Source organism: Falco rusticolus, chromosome 4 (genome assembly GCF_015220075.1).
Source record: "Falco rusticolus isolate bFalRus1 chromosome 4, bFalRus1.pri, whole genome shotgun sequence".
NCBI classification, from domain to species: domain Eukaryota; kingdom Metazoa; phylum Chordata; class Aves; order Falconiformes; family Falconidae; genus Falco; species Falco rusticolus.
Genome location: NC_051190.1, coordinates 51,669,968 through 51,683,477, shown reverse-complemented (window position 1 = coordinate 51,683,477; position 13,510 = coordinate 51,669,968). Strand labels below are relative to the sequence as shown.

Here is a 13,510-nt window from a genome sequence, read left to right as displayed (position 1 = left end):
GTTTAAAATAAAACACGTAAGAATGAAGCAGATAAGACAGTAATGTATCTTGTATAGTCCTAGATGCCTATATGAACAATTTTATTTCTGCTGAACAGAGAAGTAATTCTTCTCAGAGAAGGAACAGCAGTATTCCTTCTCTGCAGCGGAATTTCAGCCACTTATGCCCAAGTGCTTTTCCCTCCTGAATTACCCCTCCAGCAGCAGCAGACACTCATCCCACCTTGCTACAGGTGCCCTCACCCAGGTTAATAAAAGAGGTAGTTGGCTTGGGTTATGGATCCCATTTCCATTTACAGCATCTTCCTTTGCCCCAGATAAAAAAAAAATATATAAATAGATTTCCAAAATTAGCAAACGTGTTGCTGTTTGCTCAAAAACTTTTTGCCAAATTCCGCCCACACTGGGTATGAAGTTACACAAAATCCCCACGTTACAAGCCTGAGGAAGGAGTTGGCACGCAGGAGACCCGGCACAACAAGAGCGTACGCGAGCTGGGGATCCATCCAAACCCACAACTCTAGGTTCTCCAGCAGGTTTCCAGCCCCAGAGGTTTAGAGTAATCCCACTTGTTTCCCCTCCCGCTGCACCTTGCTATCTGCAGGTACATAAAAGGAAGACTGTTATTAAAATTAGCACTGAATTCATGCACTTAGTGGCTCATTTCTGTAAGCATCAAGAGAAAAGTTTTGTTAAAACCCAGAATAAAAACTCAGAGTAAAACTGAAGACCTCTACAAACAAGTGGTTAATAAATTAAAAATAAACAAAAGAACTGGGAACTGTACCATCTTTTATTTGTCTACAGCAGCCCTATGTATTAGTATTTTAAAAAAAGATAAATCGGTCTGCCCCAAAAATAAAATTTAAAGAACAATTTTGCTCGTCTGCCCGTTAGATCTGATCAACTAATGACAAATATCAGTCAGGTGAGTTCAAGCTGTGCTTGCACATGCCTCACAAATGCATGACGGCACCCAGGAGCACCCACGAGCAATTATGGCAGCAAGTAAATCCCAAATCCCAACATAGTATGGAGTTTGTATTTGCAGGAAAGACTTTTTTTAAGGCTACAGACCCATGTTTCTCCCAAAATTCTTTATATTTAAAATTTATCAGTGTTCCTACTCATGGAAACATCCCAGGTTTGTCATGGGCATGTCAATAAAAAATAAGGTTGTATTTTAATACTGAGGTTCAGCAGTTCCAGCATTTCTTAGCTGCTTCAACAGCTTGACATGAATGAGACCTCTCTCATTTTTAAAATGTAATCCACTCCATAATCTGAACTATATGCAGGCTTTGTTTATGCTAAAAATGCAAACAACAAAAACATGCCTTCAGGCTTCTAAAGTCTAAATGACAAATGCTGGTCTATATTAAAACAAAACTTGAAAAGTCTCCCATATGTCCCCTTTTTCTTCTTCTTTTTTTTCATTTTCTTCTTCTTAAAGAGAGAAAAATCTGGAAGCCTAAAGCTCTTCTTATCTAAACACCTGCAAGACTAACAATGCTGCAAGCCTAAAAAGCCCCACTAAAAAGGCTCCCCTCGGCTCACCTTGGTTTAAGCTGATGATGAACTTTTGTGCAGGCATTAGCATAGGTCCATCTGAAAGTCTACCTGCCTCAGTAATTACCTTTTTTTCTGAACAAAGGAAACAAAATGCAAAACCTCAGCACTCAACCAGAGGAAATCCCAACCTCCAGCCTGTTTTGCTTAGGCCAGGTTAGCCAGAAACACCCTGCCAGCATGGGGATGCAGATGGATTTCCATAGCTGCCCATGAATCCCCCAGCACCTAACGCAGCCACCACCTTCATCTAGAACACTGGTGCTGAGCAAACCAGCGGACATTCCACAAATTAACACCTTGGGTGGAAATGTGCAATTCTGGCACGGGCCTAAAGCCAAAAATGCAGCATCTAGGCAGATTTCACCACTGCCCAGCCAGCAATGGAGAGCGGCTTCTGCTGCCGCAGTGCACCACGACGCTGTAGGCAATGTCCTGCTCTCATTCAGTTCCTGCCATCCTCAAAACCAAACAATTTGATAAAATACTTACAGGTCTGAAGTGCTATTGCACACTTGGGTTTATTAGACTCTAATGTGGCCAGCTAGAGATAAAAAACAAGGACAAATGTGCAGCAGTTCCTATGATTAACTGAAACACGGTGCTAAATTAGCTGTGAAATCTTGTGTACAGAGCATTGTGGTTTTAATACCCAAGTGTCCCAGCTCCCAAAAATACTGCACCACAACCAGATAATGTACAACCAGAAAAAAAAACACCAGGGAAGTTAATAGACAATCCTGCTCCTTCTCCCAAAAAGCCACAGACAGGGGAAAGGCTAAAGCACACCCGGGGGCAGGGGTGTGTGGGGAATCACTAACAATATCAAACATCTTATTTAAACAGAAGCTTGAAACCAAGCCAAGCTCTCCAGCAAATGAGGTCAAGGTAGCTGTAAGCATACACCTGGCCCTGCAGCACATCCCCCAAATCCAGCCCTCCCAGCCCCTGCTTTCCGAAACCAGCATTTGCTGGTTTATACGGTGTTTTCTCTGGGCTTGGAGTTCCAAGTATGGAGCTGGAGATGAGACACCACTTCTCCTGTGCTGAAACATGAAAGAACAGAGAGGACTGAACACTCCAGGAAAAAAAAGTAGCAGAATATACTGAAAAGAACTATTTCTTCTTTCATTTACAAAAATTATGAGGGTTGAGTGACATCCTGCATAGTCACAAGTATGCCAGAAAGGGATTTTTCTTTTAACATAGATTTTGGGTTAGTGGTGTATGGAGTCACCTGTAATCATCAGTGAACACCCCCTCCTAATACAGCCCTCTGAAATTAACTTTATAAATCAAGAAAAACCCTGGACATGAGCCATTTCAACAGCAGGCATGAAGAAGATTAAGAAACTAAACTGTTGTAGCTTCCACTTCAGGCCAGCCCAGGGTCCCACTTCTCATCTAGCTGGAGGAGAGCCATGGAGAACAGATTCAGGAGGCATTACAACACAATATGGAAAACTTATAGCACTATAAATTTTTACTACAAGCATTTACACTCCATTCTCCGCAGCTGGGGAAAATATAGGCTAAAAAAAAAAAAAATAAAAATAGCACAAGCTAAACCACCTGTTCTTTGCCAGCTGGCAGCACTGGCAAAGGGACTTCTGCCCAAGTCCTGGGTCTGGCAGAGCCCATGCAGACCCTTCCTGAGGCAGTTTGACCCAACAGTGACCAAACCCTAAAGAGAAGGGGAAGATATGAAGGGGGAAAAGGGGGATTTCTGAAAACAATTTGCTTTTGCGGCTGCTCGTCTTGCAGAGGAAGGTGCATCAGAAAAAAGAGACCTTGGCAGGAGCATACAAAAAGCCACAGGCTGAGGTTTGGAGGGGATTTTCTGGGAGCCAAAGCTTCTGATTATTTAGTTATCTCTGTGTTAATACTACCAGCATTTTAGAGAAGCTAGGATCTTCTGCTTCAGGAAGAAGACTTGATTAAGAAGAAAAACACTGTCCAGTGGTCTCCGATCTTCTGCTCCAACAAAGGTTGTGCAGCACCCTGCTGCTTCCCCAAAACTGCCCGGGAATTCCCAAATTCACCACGCACATGGCTCCCGCTCTCCCCTTTCTGCTCAGTGCCAGGGCACATCTGAAGAAGAAACCAAGTTTGACATCGCGACAGCGATCACCATAAGCAATGCTGTTCCCATGGCAGCCGGGCAAGGGATTTACCAACAGAGCACCAACACTACAAGGGAAAGGACAGGCCCGGGGGAGGGCGGAAGAGTGACAGTGACAAAAAGAGGGCAGAAATTCACAGCTTAGCTCAAAACCACAGCTTCTGGCTCAGTCCTTGGAAAGCTTCCTCCTCCTCCTCCTCTCACAGCAGGGAAGGAGAGATTTCAGCAGCAGCTTTCAAAGCCAGAGTCCTCCCATCAACAAAATTTAAATGGGATCACTTTTGAGGTAATCCCTGCCACAAAATCACCCCCCTTCCACCAGATCAGCAACAAAAGGAAACGATTCAGGCATGCAAGGTACTCTGAAACCGCATTTTCCCCGTCTGATGCAATTAACTCCTAAAATGTGTGCATACCTCCAAGCCGTGGGTCCACCCTGGGCTGCAGTTGCCCCTGGGCAAATGCAGTTTATCACCTCTGGCTTATCACCTGCAGCACACAAGCAGGAGCAGCAGCAGGATGGTTGGACACGGCTCCCTCCCCGTGGTACCAGCAGGATGGATGGACAGGAGTCGCACAAAGAAACCCAAAAAGCACATTAAAACCAACAGTCCATGCATCTTTACAAACCAGAGCGCTCCCAGCATAAGAGCACACTACTGCTTGCAGCATAAGAGGCAAGGTCATTATTTCACTAATCATTTTACTTCATTGAACAATTTCCAACAATCCAAAAGGCTGAAATTAAAACCTTCCTGCAGCCAGGGTTAGGCCAGGCTTAAAAGCTCAGGGTCGATCCCTAGCTCTGCAACAGCCTGTGTGTGACCCTCAACAAATTACTAAGGTGGTTATCCCCATTCCCAATTTTTTTTATCTGCCCCCACTATCCCACCTTTATTTTCCAGGTTCTTCAGGCCACAGACCTTTTCATACATTTACATACAGTGTTTGCAACAGCAAGGCTGTGACGCTGATTTAAGCAGGGCACCACCATGGTACAACCACAAGACAAAGCATTTCTCCCACCAGCACAAAACTGCTTTTAGGACTATGCCTGCATAACATCACGGCTACCCCACTGCGTGTCCTGGTGGTACCGGCCCTACAAGCCAAAACTGCTTGCCACCAGAAGGAACTTCTAATATTCTGCTGCAGATTTATAGTAAATATCCCCCAAGTTCATTAATAAAAGGAGAGCAAGCAAGTGCCAGCCTTCTGCAAAACTCCCTCTCCCTTACGGTGGTTGCTGTCCTAACCCAGGGGGACGGTCACGTTTGTGGCCTGCGACGGCACAGCACCCACCTGCGAGCACTGCCAGGTTATAGGCTGGAAACGCTTCTGCACTCGGAAGTAAAAGCAATTAGTGGAATTCATAGAAAAAAACCCGCAGTTTGTTTTTCAGTTTTGCTTAAAACCCATCCCATGCAATCATGGAAATGCACAGAATGCACAGAAAAAGTTCACCTGCCCTAATTAAGTTTAAAGATGTTCGATACCAGGAAAATAATCTCAGTATTTAAATCCTGCTGAAAAGCAAAAGGCTACACCCAGCTTCCGAGAAATACCAGCACACTCTACAGCATCACTCTGCAGCAACAGGAGAACTAGAGGAAGGCAAGGAACCTGACAGCACACTGAATTTAAAAAAATAAATAAATACCTAAGCAGACTCAAAATCATTACGACCGGTGACCAGCACAGGGCTCCACTCCTGGAGAGAACTCCGCAGCTCAGGCCGCCACATATCCACGCAGAGGCTGTGGCTTCACCTCACCTGAGCAATGGCTCTGGGTAAATAGTTCTTTGTGCTAAAAGGGAAAAAAAGCCACACCAATCCACAGAGAGAGGCAATGCCCCTCCCTCAGAGGGCAGGCACAAGGCGGGGAAGAACGTGACCAGACCCTTGGGCAGCCCACCGGCTCCAAGGCAGCTCCCAGGCTCCACCACACCTTCTGCCAGCAGCTTCTGGCCCACTGGGCTAGGTAAAACCAGAGGGGGCTCTACCCCTCCATCACCCCCGGCCTGCCAGCAGGAACAGACCTTCAGCCGCTATCACCATTCCACTTCACCTGTGGGGGTTGCCTTGCACAGGCGAGGAAAACTGCTAACATGGCATCACCAAGCCTCCATGGCAAAAACCCTCCCTGGCACTGCAGGCCATCTTTGCCTCCTAAAACGCCTTGCAAATAAAGATTTCTCTCTGTTTCCCACTGCAGGCTGGGTTTGCAGAAGCCTACCTGCTTCAGGAGAAGGCTAGCCACACCGGTGGCCATGCTGACAGATGGGGAGGTCTCCCATGACCCAAAGCACCTGGTGTCACCGGGTGAGGTGGGAACATCTACACTGCCTACGCCAGGACAGTGGGATGTGTGCCACCCGCAATGCCCAACACGCAGACATGGTACCTTAGTGGTCCCCAGCATCCCTTCTCCCCAAAACAGAAAGCAGGCAGCAGCAGTGCTGTCCCTTACATCCCAAGCAGGAGAGGTTCTCGAAAGATGTATCCTACAACCTTCACACGGAGGTAAACCCATGACATTTTAGTGTACTTTTTCACCTGGACTCACCATAGCAAGGTTACCTTCTAATTCACAGCCATGCATGCAACACCCAACACTTCCGTAACTCACCATACTTATGTCTGCATCCACAAAACATCCCGTCCTTACCCCAAACTCATCCCATGATTAACAAGAAGATGCTTTTGAATAATCAGGTGTCCCTAAATTCAGACTTCAAAGCGTACAAACTGCAACCCACACCATGCACTACAAAAAGCTTTGCTGTCTCAGTGCTGTAAATATAATGCTGCAACGCCCCAGCCAAGCTTAATGTTGCTGCTTTAGTATAAAATTCTTAACGTGTTTATTTCTTACGTAATTATAGATGAAGTTTAATCGTCTATTACAAAACCTGCCTGGCAGGTTAAGTCAACAGTAGGAGACATCTTGGGATCCGCTCTCAATTCAATAAAAGGAAATAAACCGAAGTCCCCTGCAACATCAGCTCCTGGAGAGTCGAGTGCTTTAAAATCAAACTATTTCAGTGAGATTAAACCCAGCCTAACACAGCAAGAAGAAATGAGAGCTAATGAGTGAAAACCTGCACCCCTGCTATCACTCTGCAACATCACAGCTGGTTGCTGTGGCAATGCTAAACACAAGGTGATACCAGGCGGGGAAATTACTGTAGGAGCAGATAAATTCAACCTCCTTCTTCCTCCTTTGTACCAGAAATTTGCAATAGAAGTGCAAGCTGGGAATGGGCTGCGCAAGCAAACTCCAGGCACTAGGCTCCGGAGTTTTTTTCTGTTGGACATTGGTGCTAGAGAAGGCTGTAAATGTTAAAATTAATTGTTTTCTGCTTAGAATGACACGCTTTTTATTTCTAGCTGCAAAACCTCCGCTGATGCATTTCAAATAGGAAGGCAATAATGCAATTACAGTGTGATGCTGTGGAAACAGCAAAAATCTTTGAGTGATGGTGGGTAAGGCCAGCAGGAATCCACGACCGGTCCTGAAAATGCTGCTTCACATCAAGTACTGCCCAGGCTCCAGCTCTGTCCCCAGCCCCAGCCCCAATGCTCCTTCCTCCCACATCAATATTCCAGGTCAAACATTGACTCCTGGCCCACGTTTCTCTTGAATTTCAGGTCCTGCTTCACATCAGCCCCTGGGCTTGTAGGGAGACGCCCTGGGGGATAGCAGCCTCTGGGATGGATCTCCAAAGGCTGGAGCTCGCTGGAGAGGGGCAGCTGCATGGATGGAGCCTTTTTATGGATGTTTACAGAAGAAAAATAATGGGAAAAGCCAGGAAAAAAGTCAAGGAAAAAAAAATATCTATTTCAGCAAGTGTCCTACCAAACATACAAAACCCAGAGCCACACTTTGACTTTCTCAAGACTTTTTCTCAATGACTCCTACCTTTTGTGGTAAGGAAAAATAAAAATGAAGCATAGCCCAGGATGCTGTAAAATGGAAAAACCAGCGCTGCTCCTGCCGGCCCCACCTGCGGCGTTAGGTGGCTGCGCAGACGTGGGTGTCAAACCACACATGACAATCTGAGCCTTTGGACCACAGCATTTCACCTCCTTATCGTTTCCTCCAGCACCAAGGGAGATGCACCAAAACAGCTTGTGTGGCTCCACTGCTACACCACGGCTCAGCTTGTTAACAAATCTAAATAATCATCTAAATAATAAAATGCAGCCAGTCTATTAATTGGGATAAAAGTCAAATACATACATCAAACATTAATTTTTCTTTGTTTCTGTGTCTATTAAAAATAGGTACTTATAAATCTTCTCTCCCTGTCTAAATATACACACAAACAAATTATATTTAGAATTACGTCAACAGATCTCTAGGACCTCAAAGGAAGGCTGTCACCTATCCGCTTCAGGCCCACTTTGAGCCACTGCAAGGAAAATATTAAACTGGAGAGGGAGAATTAGAAAAAATCAAGACAAGAGAACCATCTGAAAGCCTTCTCCTTTCAAAAACCAGGGATTTCTCTGTCCCTTTTCCGAGCAATCACCAAACCATAGTATGTAGGAGAGCTGAGTTTACATATTAGCTACTCTTACATATTAAGTGTGAGGCATATAATTATTTGTGCATGTGTCTGGGTGACTAAAGGTACATGGAACGACTTGGAACTCAAAATATACTGCCTGGGTAGCCTACAGCTGCTAAATTTCCTCATTTTTGAGAAACCCAACTGCTCAAGCACATCTTCCCAGGGAGGCATCCTGAGGCCATGACTTTCCCTGTCCCGTTCGCACACGTCATTCCATTTTTAATTACTCCACTGTAGAGGTGCACCACCAAGCCATAGACCTAAAATGCTAAAAACCAAAGGAAAAAAGTATTCCCAGCACACTTACACATGGCCGGCTCCTGAAAAAATGCACCATTTTCCTATTTACAGGCATCTCAGTTGGCAGGAACCACAGGGACTTCAACTGCTCAAAGCCAAAACGTGGACCTATTTTTCCCACCCCTCCTTTTTTAAATTTCCCCTGAAGTTAAACACTGCAGTTCTACTTTGCCTCTGCTGCATGCCACGTTTCTGGACCACAGGCAGATGGAAAAGTAGGAACAACAGAATGGTGGGTGGGAGCTGCACAAGAATCCAGGGAAGAAGGACAAGCCAAGAGGTTCTCCTCCCTCAAAACCCAACAATGATAAGAAGACCCAAAGGTGGGTACCAAAAACCAGGACGAAAATGACTTCTCCAAGAGCAAAGCAACAAACCTCAGGCTTTGTTTTTAAGGGAACTGGGCAACAGTACCAAAACCATGCTGTGGATGGAGCAGGAAAAAGGCAAGAGTAGAATGGGCAGTGCTGCATGGCATCCACATCTCCTTCCTGGAGATACCCAACCTGGAGATAAACGACCTCATTTAAATTGGCTCCGCTGCAAGCAACCAGCCTCAGAAAGCTCAGGTCCAGCTGGGAATTTTCCTAAGATGACAAAAGAAATAATAAAACCCAAGTGAGAAATTTGTCTGGTAACTTACTAACTGGCCAGGCAAACAGGTGAAGGTCTCCTCCTACGACTGAGACAAATTCAGATGTATAAAGCAAATTTTCTTTAAATAAACTGACTTTTCAGAGACAGTAAGGCTTAAGCACGGAGCTGAAAAACCCTCAGGTACACACAGTCAGCGAAAGCCATGTTTCTCCCTTACTACTCTTGATTTTGCACCCCACAGGACCCTCATTAGTCTCCTTGATAAAGAGGAGAAGCATTCAAAGGGAAACACAGGTGTAAAACTGAGCATTTCCTTTTCATTAGCATCTCCCAATGGATAAAAACAACCTACTTGACTGGAATTTGGGTATTTAACCACAGCACCTTTGCCAGGCAGGAGCTTCTGCCTTGTGCCAAGAGCACTGATGTTACCAATTGTCTTCCCTAGAGAAAAGCAGCAAATAGAATCCAGATGCCTATGGGAAACAAAAACCAAGTCCCACAGTGACATGAACGCTGAACGCTGCAACACCCATTAAAAAAAACAGGAGTAACAGCCACAACCAAAAACCTGAAGTTTTAGGCTGTTTGAATGCATATCAAATCACGCTAACCAAATCAGCAGGGTGTTCAAATGCACTGGCCCTAAACCCCAACCTCACCAAACCACCACCAAGCCCCACCAGCATCACCAGCCTGCAGAGATGCAGGACAGCAGGAAAATCACCTTCCCCAAAATGGAGCTAAATTCAAGCTGGGGAGCGCAGCAGCACGGGATAAATCCATTTCAACCATGAGATGTGCAAGGGAACCTGCTGCAGCACCTTCAGTCTTCATCATAATGCACAAACGTGAGCTAAATAAATCCTTGGGACTTTCAAACCAATCCATCTCGCCCCAAGCAACAACCCCACTGATGTATGATTCGTTTAAGAGGGTACTCCACCCTTGGTATGCAGTGGCCAGGGCTGATCTCAGCGTCTTCTTGAAGGAAGTGCTTGCTTGTCTCAGGTTGGGCTGTACTGGCTCCACCACTACAGCTCTAGTAACAGCGGGAAGAGATGAAGTTTCTTCTGCTCACAGCCTAAGATATAAACATCCATCAAGTAGGTCTTGGTCAGCGTCAGGCAGCTCCATGGAGAAGCTGCAGACCTCATGTAGAGCTTGGTGGTGGCTCCGAGCTCACAGACTCAGGCCAGCCCAAATCTGAGCACCCAAAGAGGCGAGGCAGGCTGGTTTTGCTGGACACTGAAGTTCTCAAGAACCTGAGCTCTGGCTGCTGAGTGGGACGCAAACAGCAACCGACCAGGCAAAAGCTGGCCTGAGTTTCTTTGCCAATAGGAAGACTCCAGTAAGCACCATCCGCCTGTAGTTCAGCTCCCTGACTCAATATCCCACCTCCCACAGCCAGCATGGAGCACTAGCGATGCCCCATCGTAAGCCATGTTCAAGGTTGGGTTGGACAGGGCTTTGAGAACCTCATCTAGTGGAAGACATCCCTGCCCATGGGTTGGACTGGATGATCTTTAAAGATCTTCCAACCCAAACCACTGTGTGAATAATTCCCATGCAAAATAAGACCGAGCCTGCCGATTTACCGGGCTCTGCTTGCATCACTGAGCTCTGATCAACGCTCTCCAGGCCCCCAGGTCTCGCAGCAGCACAACTCCACAACTCTATGAGCAACAAAAGCAACTCCTCCAAAAAACACACTGTGCACAACCGTTTTCAGCCACCTCCCAGCAGGTACAGGACTGGGGGAAGTCCCCATCTCCAGCAGCAGCCAATATCCCACAGCCACCATAGTTTGTTTTTAATTCCACTCTCCACCGCAGCGGCCAACCATGCTTTGGAAATACCCAACTGGATCCTTGGAGACACCATATGGCACATTTATAATATCGTGACATTGGAGAGCAAGGAATGAGACAATGAATACTGAGGTACCCCCACTTCTGAAGAAATCCATTGCTGAACTACTGCACATAATCTTTTTCTCAAGCTAAAAGCAGACACACTGCGTCCTAAATAAGACATGCCATTAACGCAGTGGCCAACACGACTCAGACACACAGCGGAACACCAGGCTTCGAGGCAGGCAGGGGGAAACAAGGCTCCTAAAAAATCCAAACATCTCCCAACAGCTTTCAGAGTCCCAACCCAGAACATACACCCTGAGAAAGCCCCAAAGTCAGATCATTAAATTAGTATTTCCTTTTTAAAAATCATTATGAGAAACCGCTCTGGCTTCTTTCAAGAGTCCAGATTCACGACACTTGAGACTGTTTTAGACAACAAGTGGCAGTGTGATATAACCTGTACACTTTTAACTGTCGAGCTCGGTGTGACACTTGTTTAACACCACGCACCACAATGCCTGGGGACAGGATTCCTCATGCTCCAAACAAAAAAGGCAAAATACCTAAATCAGGCTAACACTTTCTGGATGAAGTTGTTTCAACCCAGAGGGTTGCTCAGGATGTGACCGTCGCTCCCTGCCGAGGTTCAGCTCAGGTATATCAGGTGCAGGGCTTGCTCCAGGCTCTCCTGCATGGGCAGAGAGGCAGGAGCCCCACCTAGCAAAACACACAACCTGGACTCAAAATGAAATCCTCCGTCTCTCACTAATTTTAGCAGGCTCGGCCGCAGGCATCATTTCAGCTAAAACAGATCCTCAGCTGTTCCAGGTGGGCACAGACAGAACTCACAGCGCTCGCTCAGAAAGGTTTGCTCTGTTGTCCTTGCTCAAAACACGCCATTTTTAGCTTTGCCTCCAATCCAAGCACTGCACAGAGGTGTGCTACATGCCAGGTGTCTGCCTCCTTCCACCCCAGAGCCAACTGCGCATCGGGGATGCCACACATGCAAAGTTTACGAAGCACCCGAATCCTTCACGAAGGAAGTCTAAAAATGTAAAAATAGCATTCAGAACCAACAAGAAAGAGGAGGGGGAAGAAACCCCACCGCTACCAGCGGGAACCCAACGGCTTGCTCCCAAGGAGAGATAAAGCCAGCGGCCCTGGCGTGGTGTGGGGGGGTTGGTGAGGATCCCCAGCACAGAGGAACACCAGAGCTCTCCAGCCATTAGGCTGCTCTCCCCCCTTCAGCCTGGCTCCTTCCTCCTGTCAGAAAATGGGGTCAGGGCAGGGGCCGCCCGGGGGGTGCTGCAGGGGGGATTCCAGGGGCAAAATGAAGACGGAACTCGGGAACTCCTCACACCTGGGGGCGGACAACAAAAATAAAATAAGGAGAGAAACAAAAATAGTAAAAAAGGTGCGGAAAAATGGCCCCCCGGGGAGGCCGGGACACGTCCGCACGCACCGCCCGGCCTCCCTCCGCGGGGCAGGCGGCACCGCGCAGCCCCGCCGGGCCGGCCCGGGCCCGGGCCCACCACACCCGGGCAGGGTACCGCCGGCCCCCACCGCCCCCGGGCCCGGCCGCCAGTAGCGCCCGCCGCCCCGCTCCGCTCCCCCCCCGCCCCCCCCCCCGCTCCCCCCCGCCCCCCCCCCCGCCAGCGCTGCCCGGCCTCCGCCAGCCGGCGCCCGGCCGCGGCGCTCACGCGAGGCCGGGGATGCGCGGCCTACCCCGCCCGCCCGCCCGCCCGCCGCGTCCCGGGCCGGCAGGCAGGGAAGGGGCAGCGGCGGCGGGGCCGCGGCCCGGCCCCGGCCCGTCTACGCTACCCCCTCCCCGGCCCCGGCGGCTCCCCGCGGGGCCGCCGACGCGGCGCGGCTCGGCCGGGCCCCGCAGGCCCTAGGCCGCGGCGGGGGGAGCGCTCGGGGCGGCCCCTGCGCGGCCCGCGCTTACTCCGGGGTGGGGTGCTCCGGGTCGTAGAAGTCCCCCATGGTCGGGCGGGCGCTGTCGGGGGCCGGCGCGGCCCCTCGGGCGGGCCGGGCCGCGGGGGAGGCCCCTCTCCGCCCTCCGAGCCCGGCGGGGGCTCGGCTCCGCCGCCGCCGCCTCACATCCTCCGGCGGGCCCCGCGCTGCAGCGGCCGCCGGCGGGGCCCCGCCATCCGCGCCGTGCCCTGCCCTGCCCTGCCCGCCGCCCGCCGCCCGCCGCCGAGTCCGCCCCGGCCGCACGGCTCCTCCCCGCCGCGCCGCCGCGCCGCCGCTCCCAGCCCGCCGCCGCTCCGCTCCGCTCCGCTCCCCCCGACCGGCGCCGGCCGCGGGAGCCCCCCGCGATCGGGCCGGGGGGGATCGGCCGCGGGATCGCCGGCGGGGCCCACACCGCGCACCGGGATTAGCCCGCGGGGTCGCCGGGATCACCCCCGGGATCGGCCCACAGGGCCGCCGGAGTCTGTCTCCTCGGGATCACCCCCAGGGTCAGCTCATGAGACTGCTGGGATCT

The 13,510-nt window shown here is 49.5% G+C and overlaps 1 protein-coding gene across 2 annotated transcripts in view; it reads right to left on the bottom strand.

Annotated features, from left to right (window-relative positions):
* Positions 1 to 13,200, bottom strand: part of SETD2 (SET domain containing 2, histone lysine methyltransferase) — a 66,596-nt gene extending 53,396 nt beyond the window's left edge. Inside the window, exon 1 of one of the 2 annotated variants that reach the window (XM_037383132.1) lies at positions 12,971 to 13,200. In XM_037383132.1, the coding sequence (XP_037239029.1) occupies positions 12,971 to 13,008 (38 nt within the window). In that variant the 5' untranslated portion in view covers positions 13,009 to 13,200. Of the gene's footprint in view, positions 1 to 5,351; positions 9,252 to 12,970 lie in introns of those variants that run through there. The other variant, XM_037383133.1, reaches the window with a different exon arrangement.
* Positions 13,201 to 13,510: the final 310 nt, after the last annotated feature.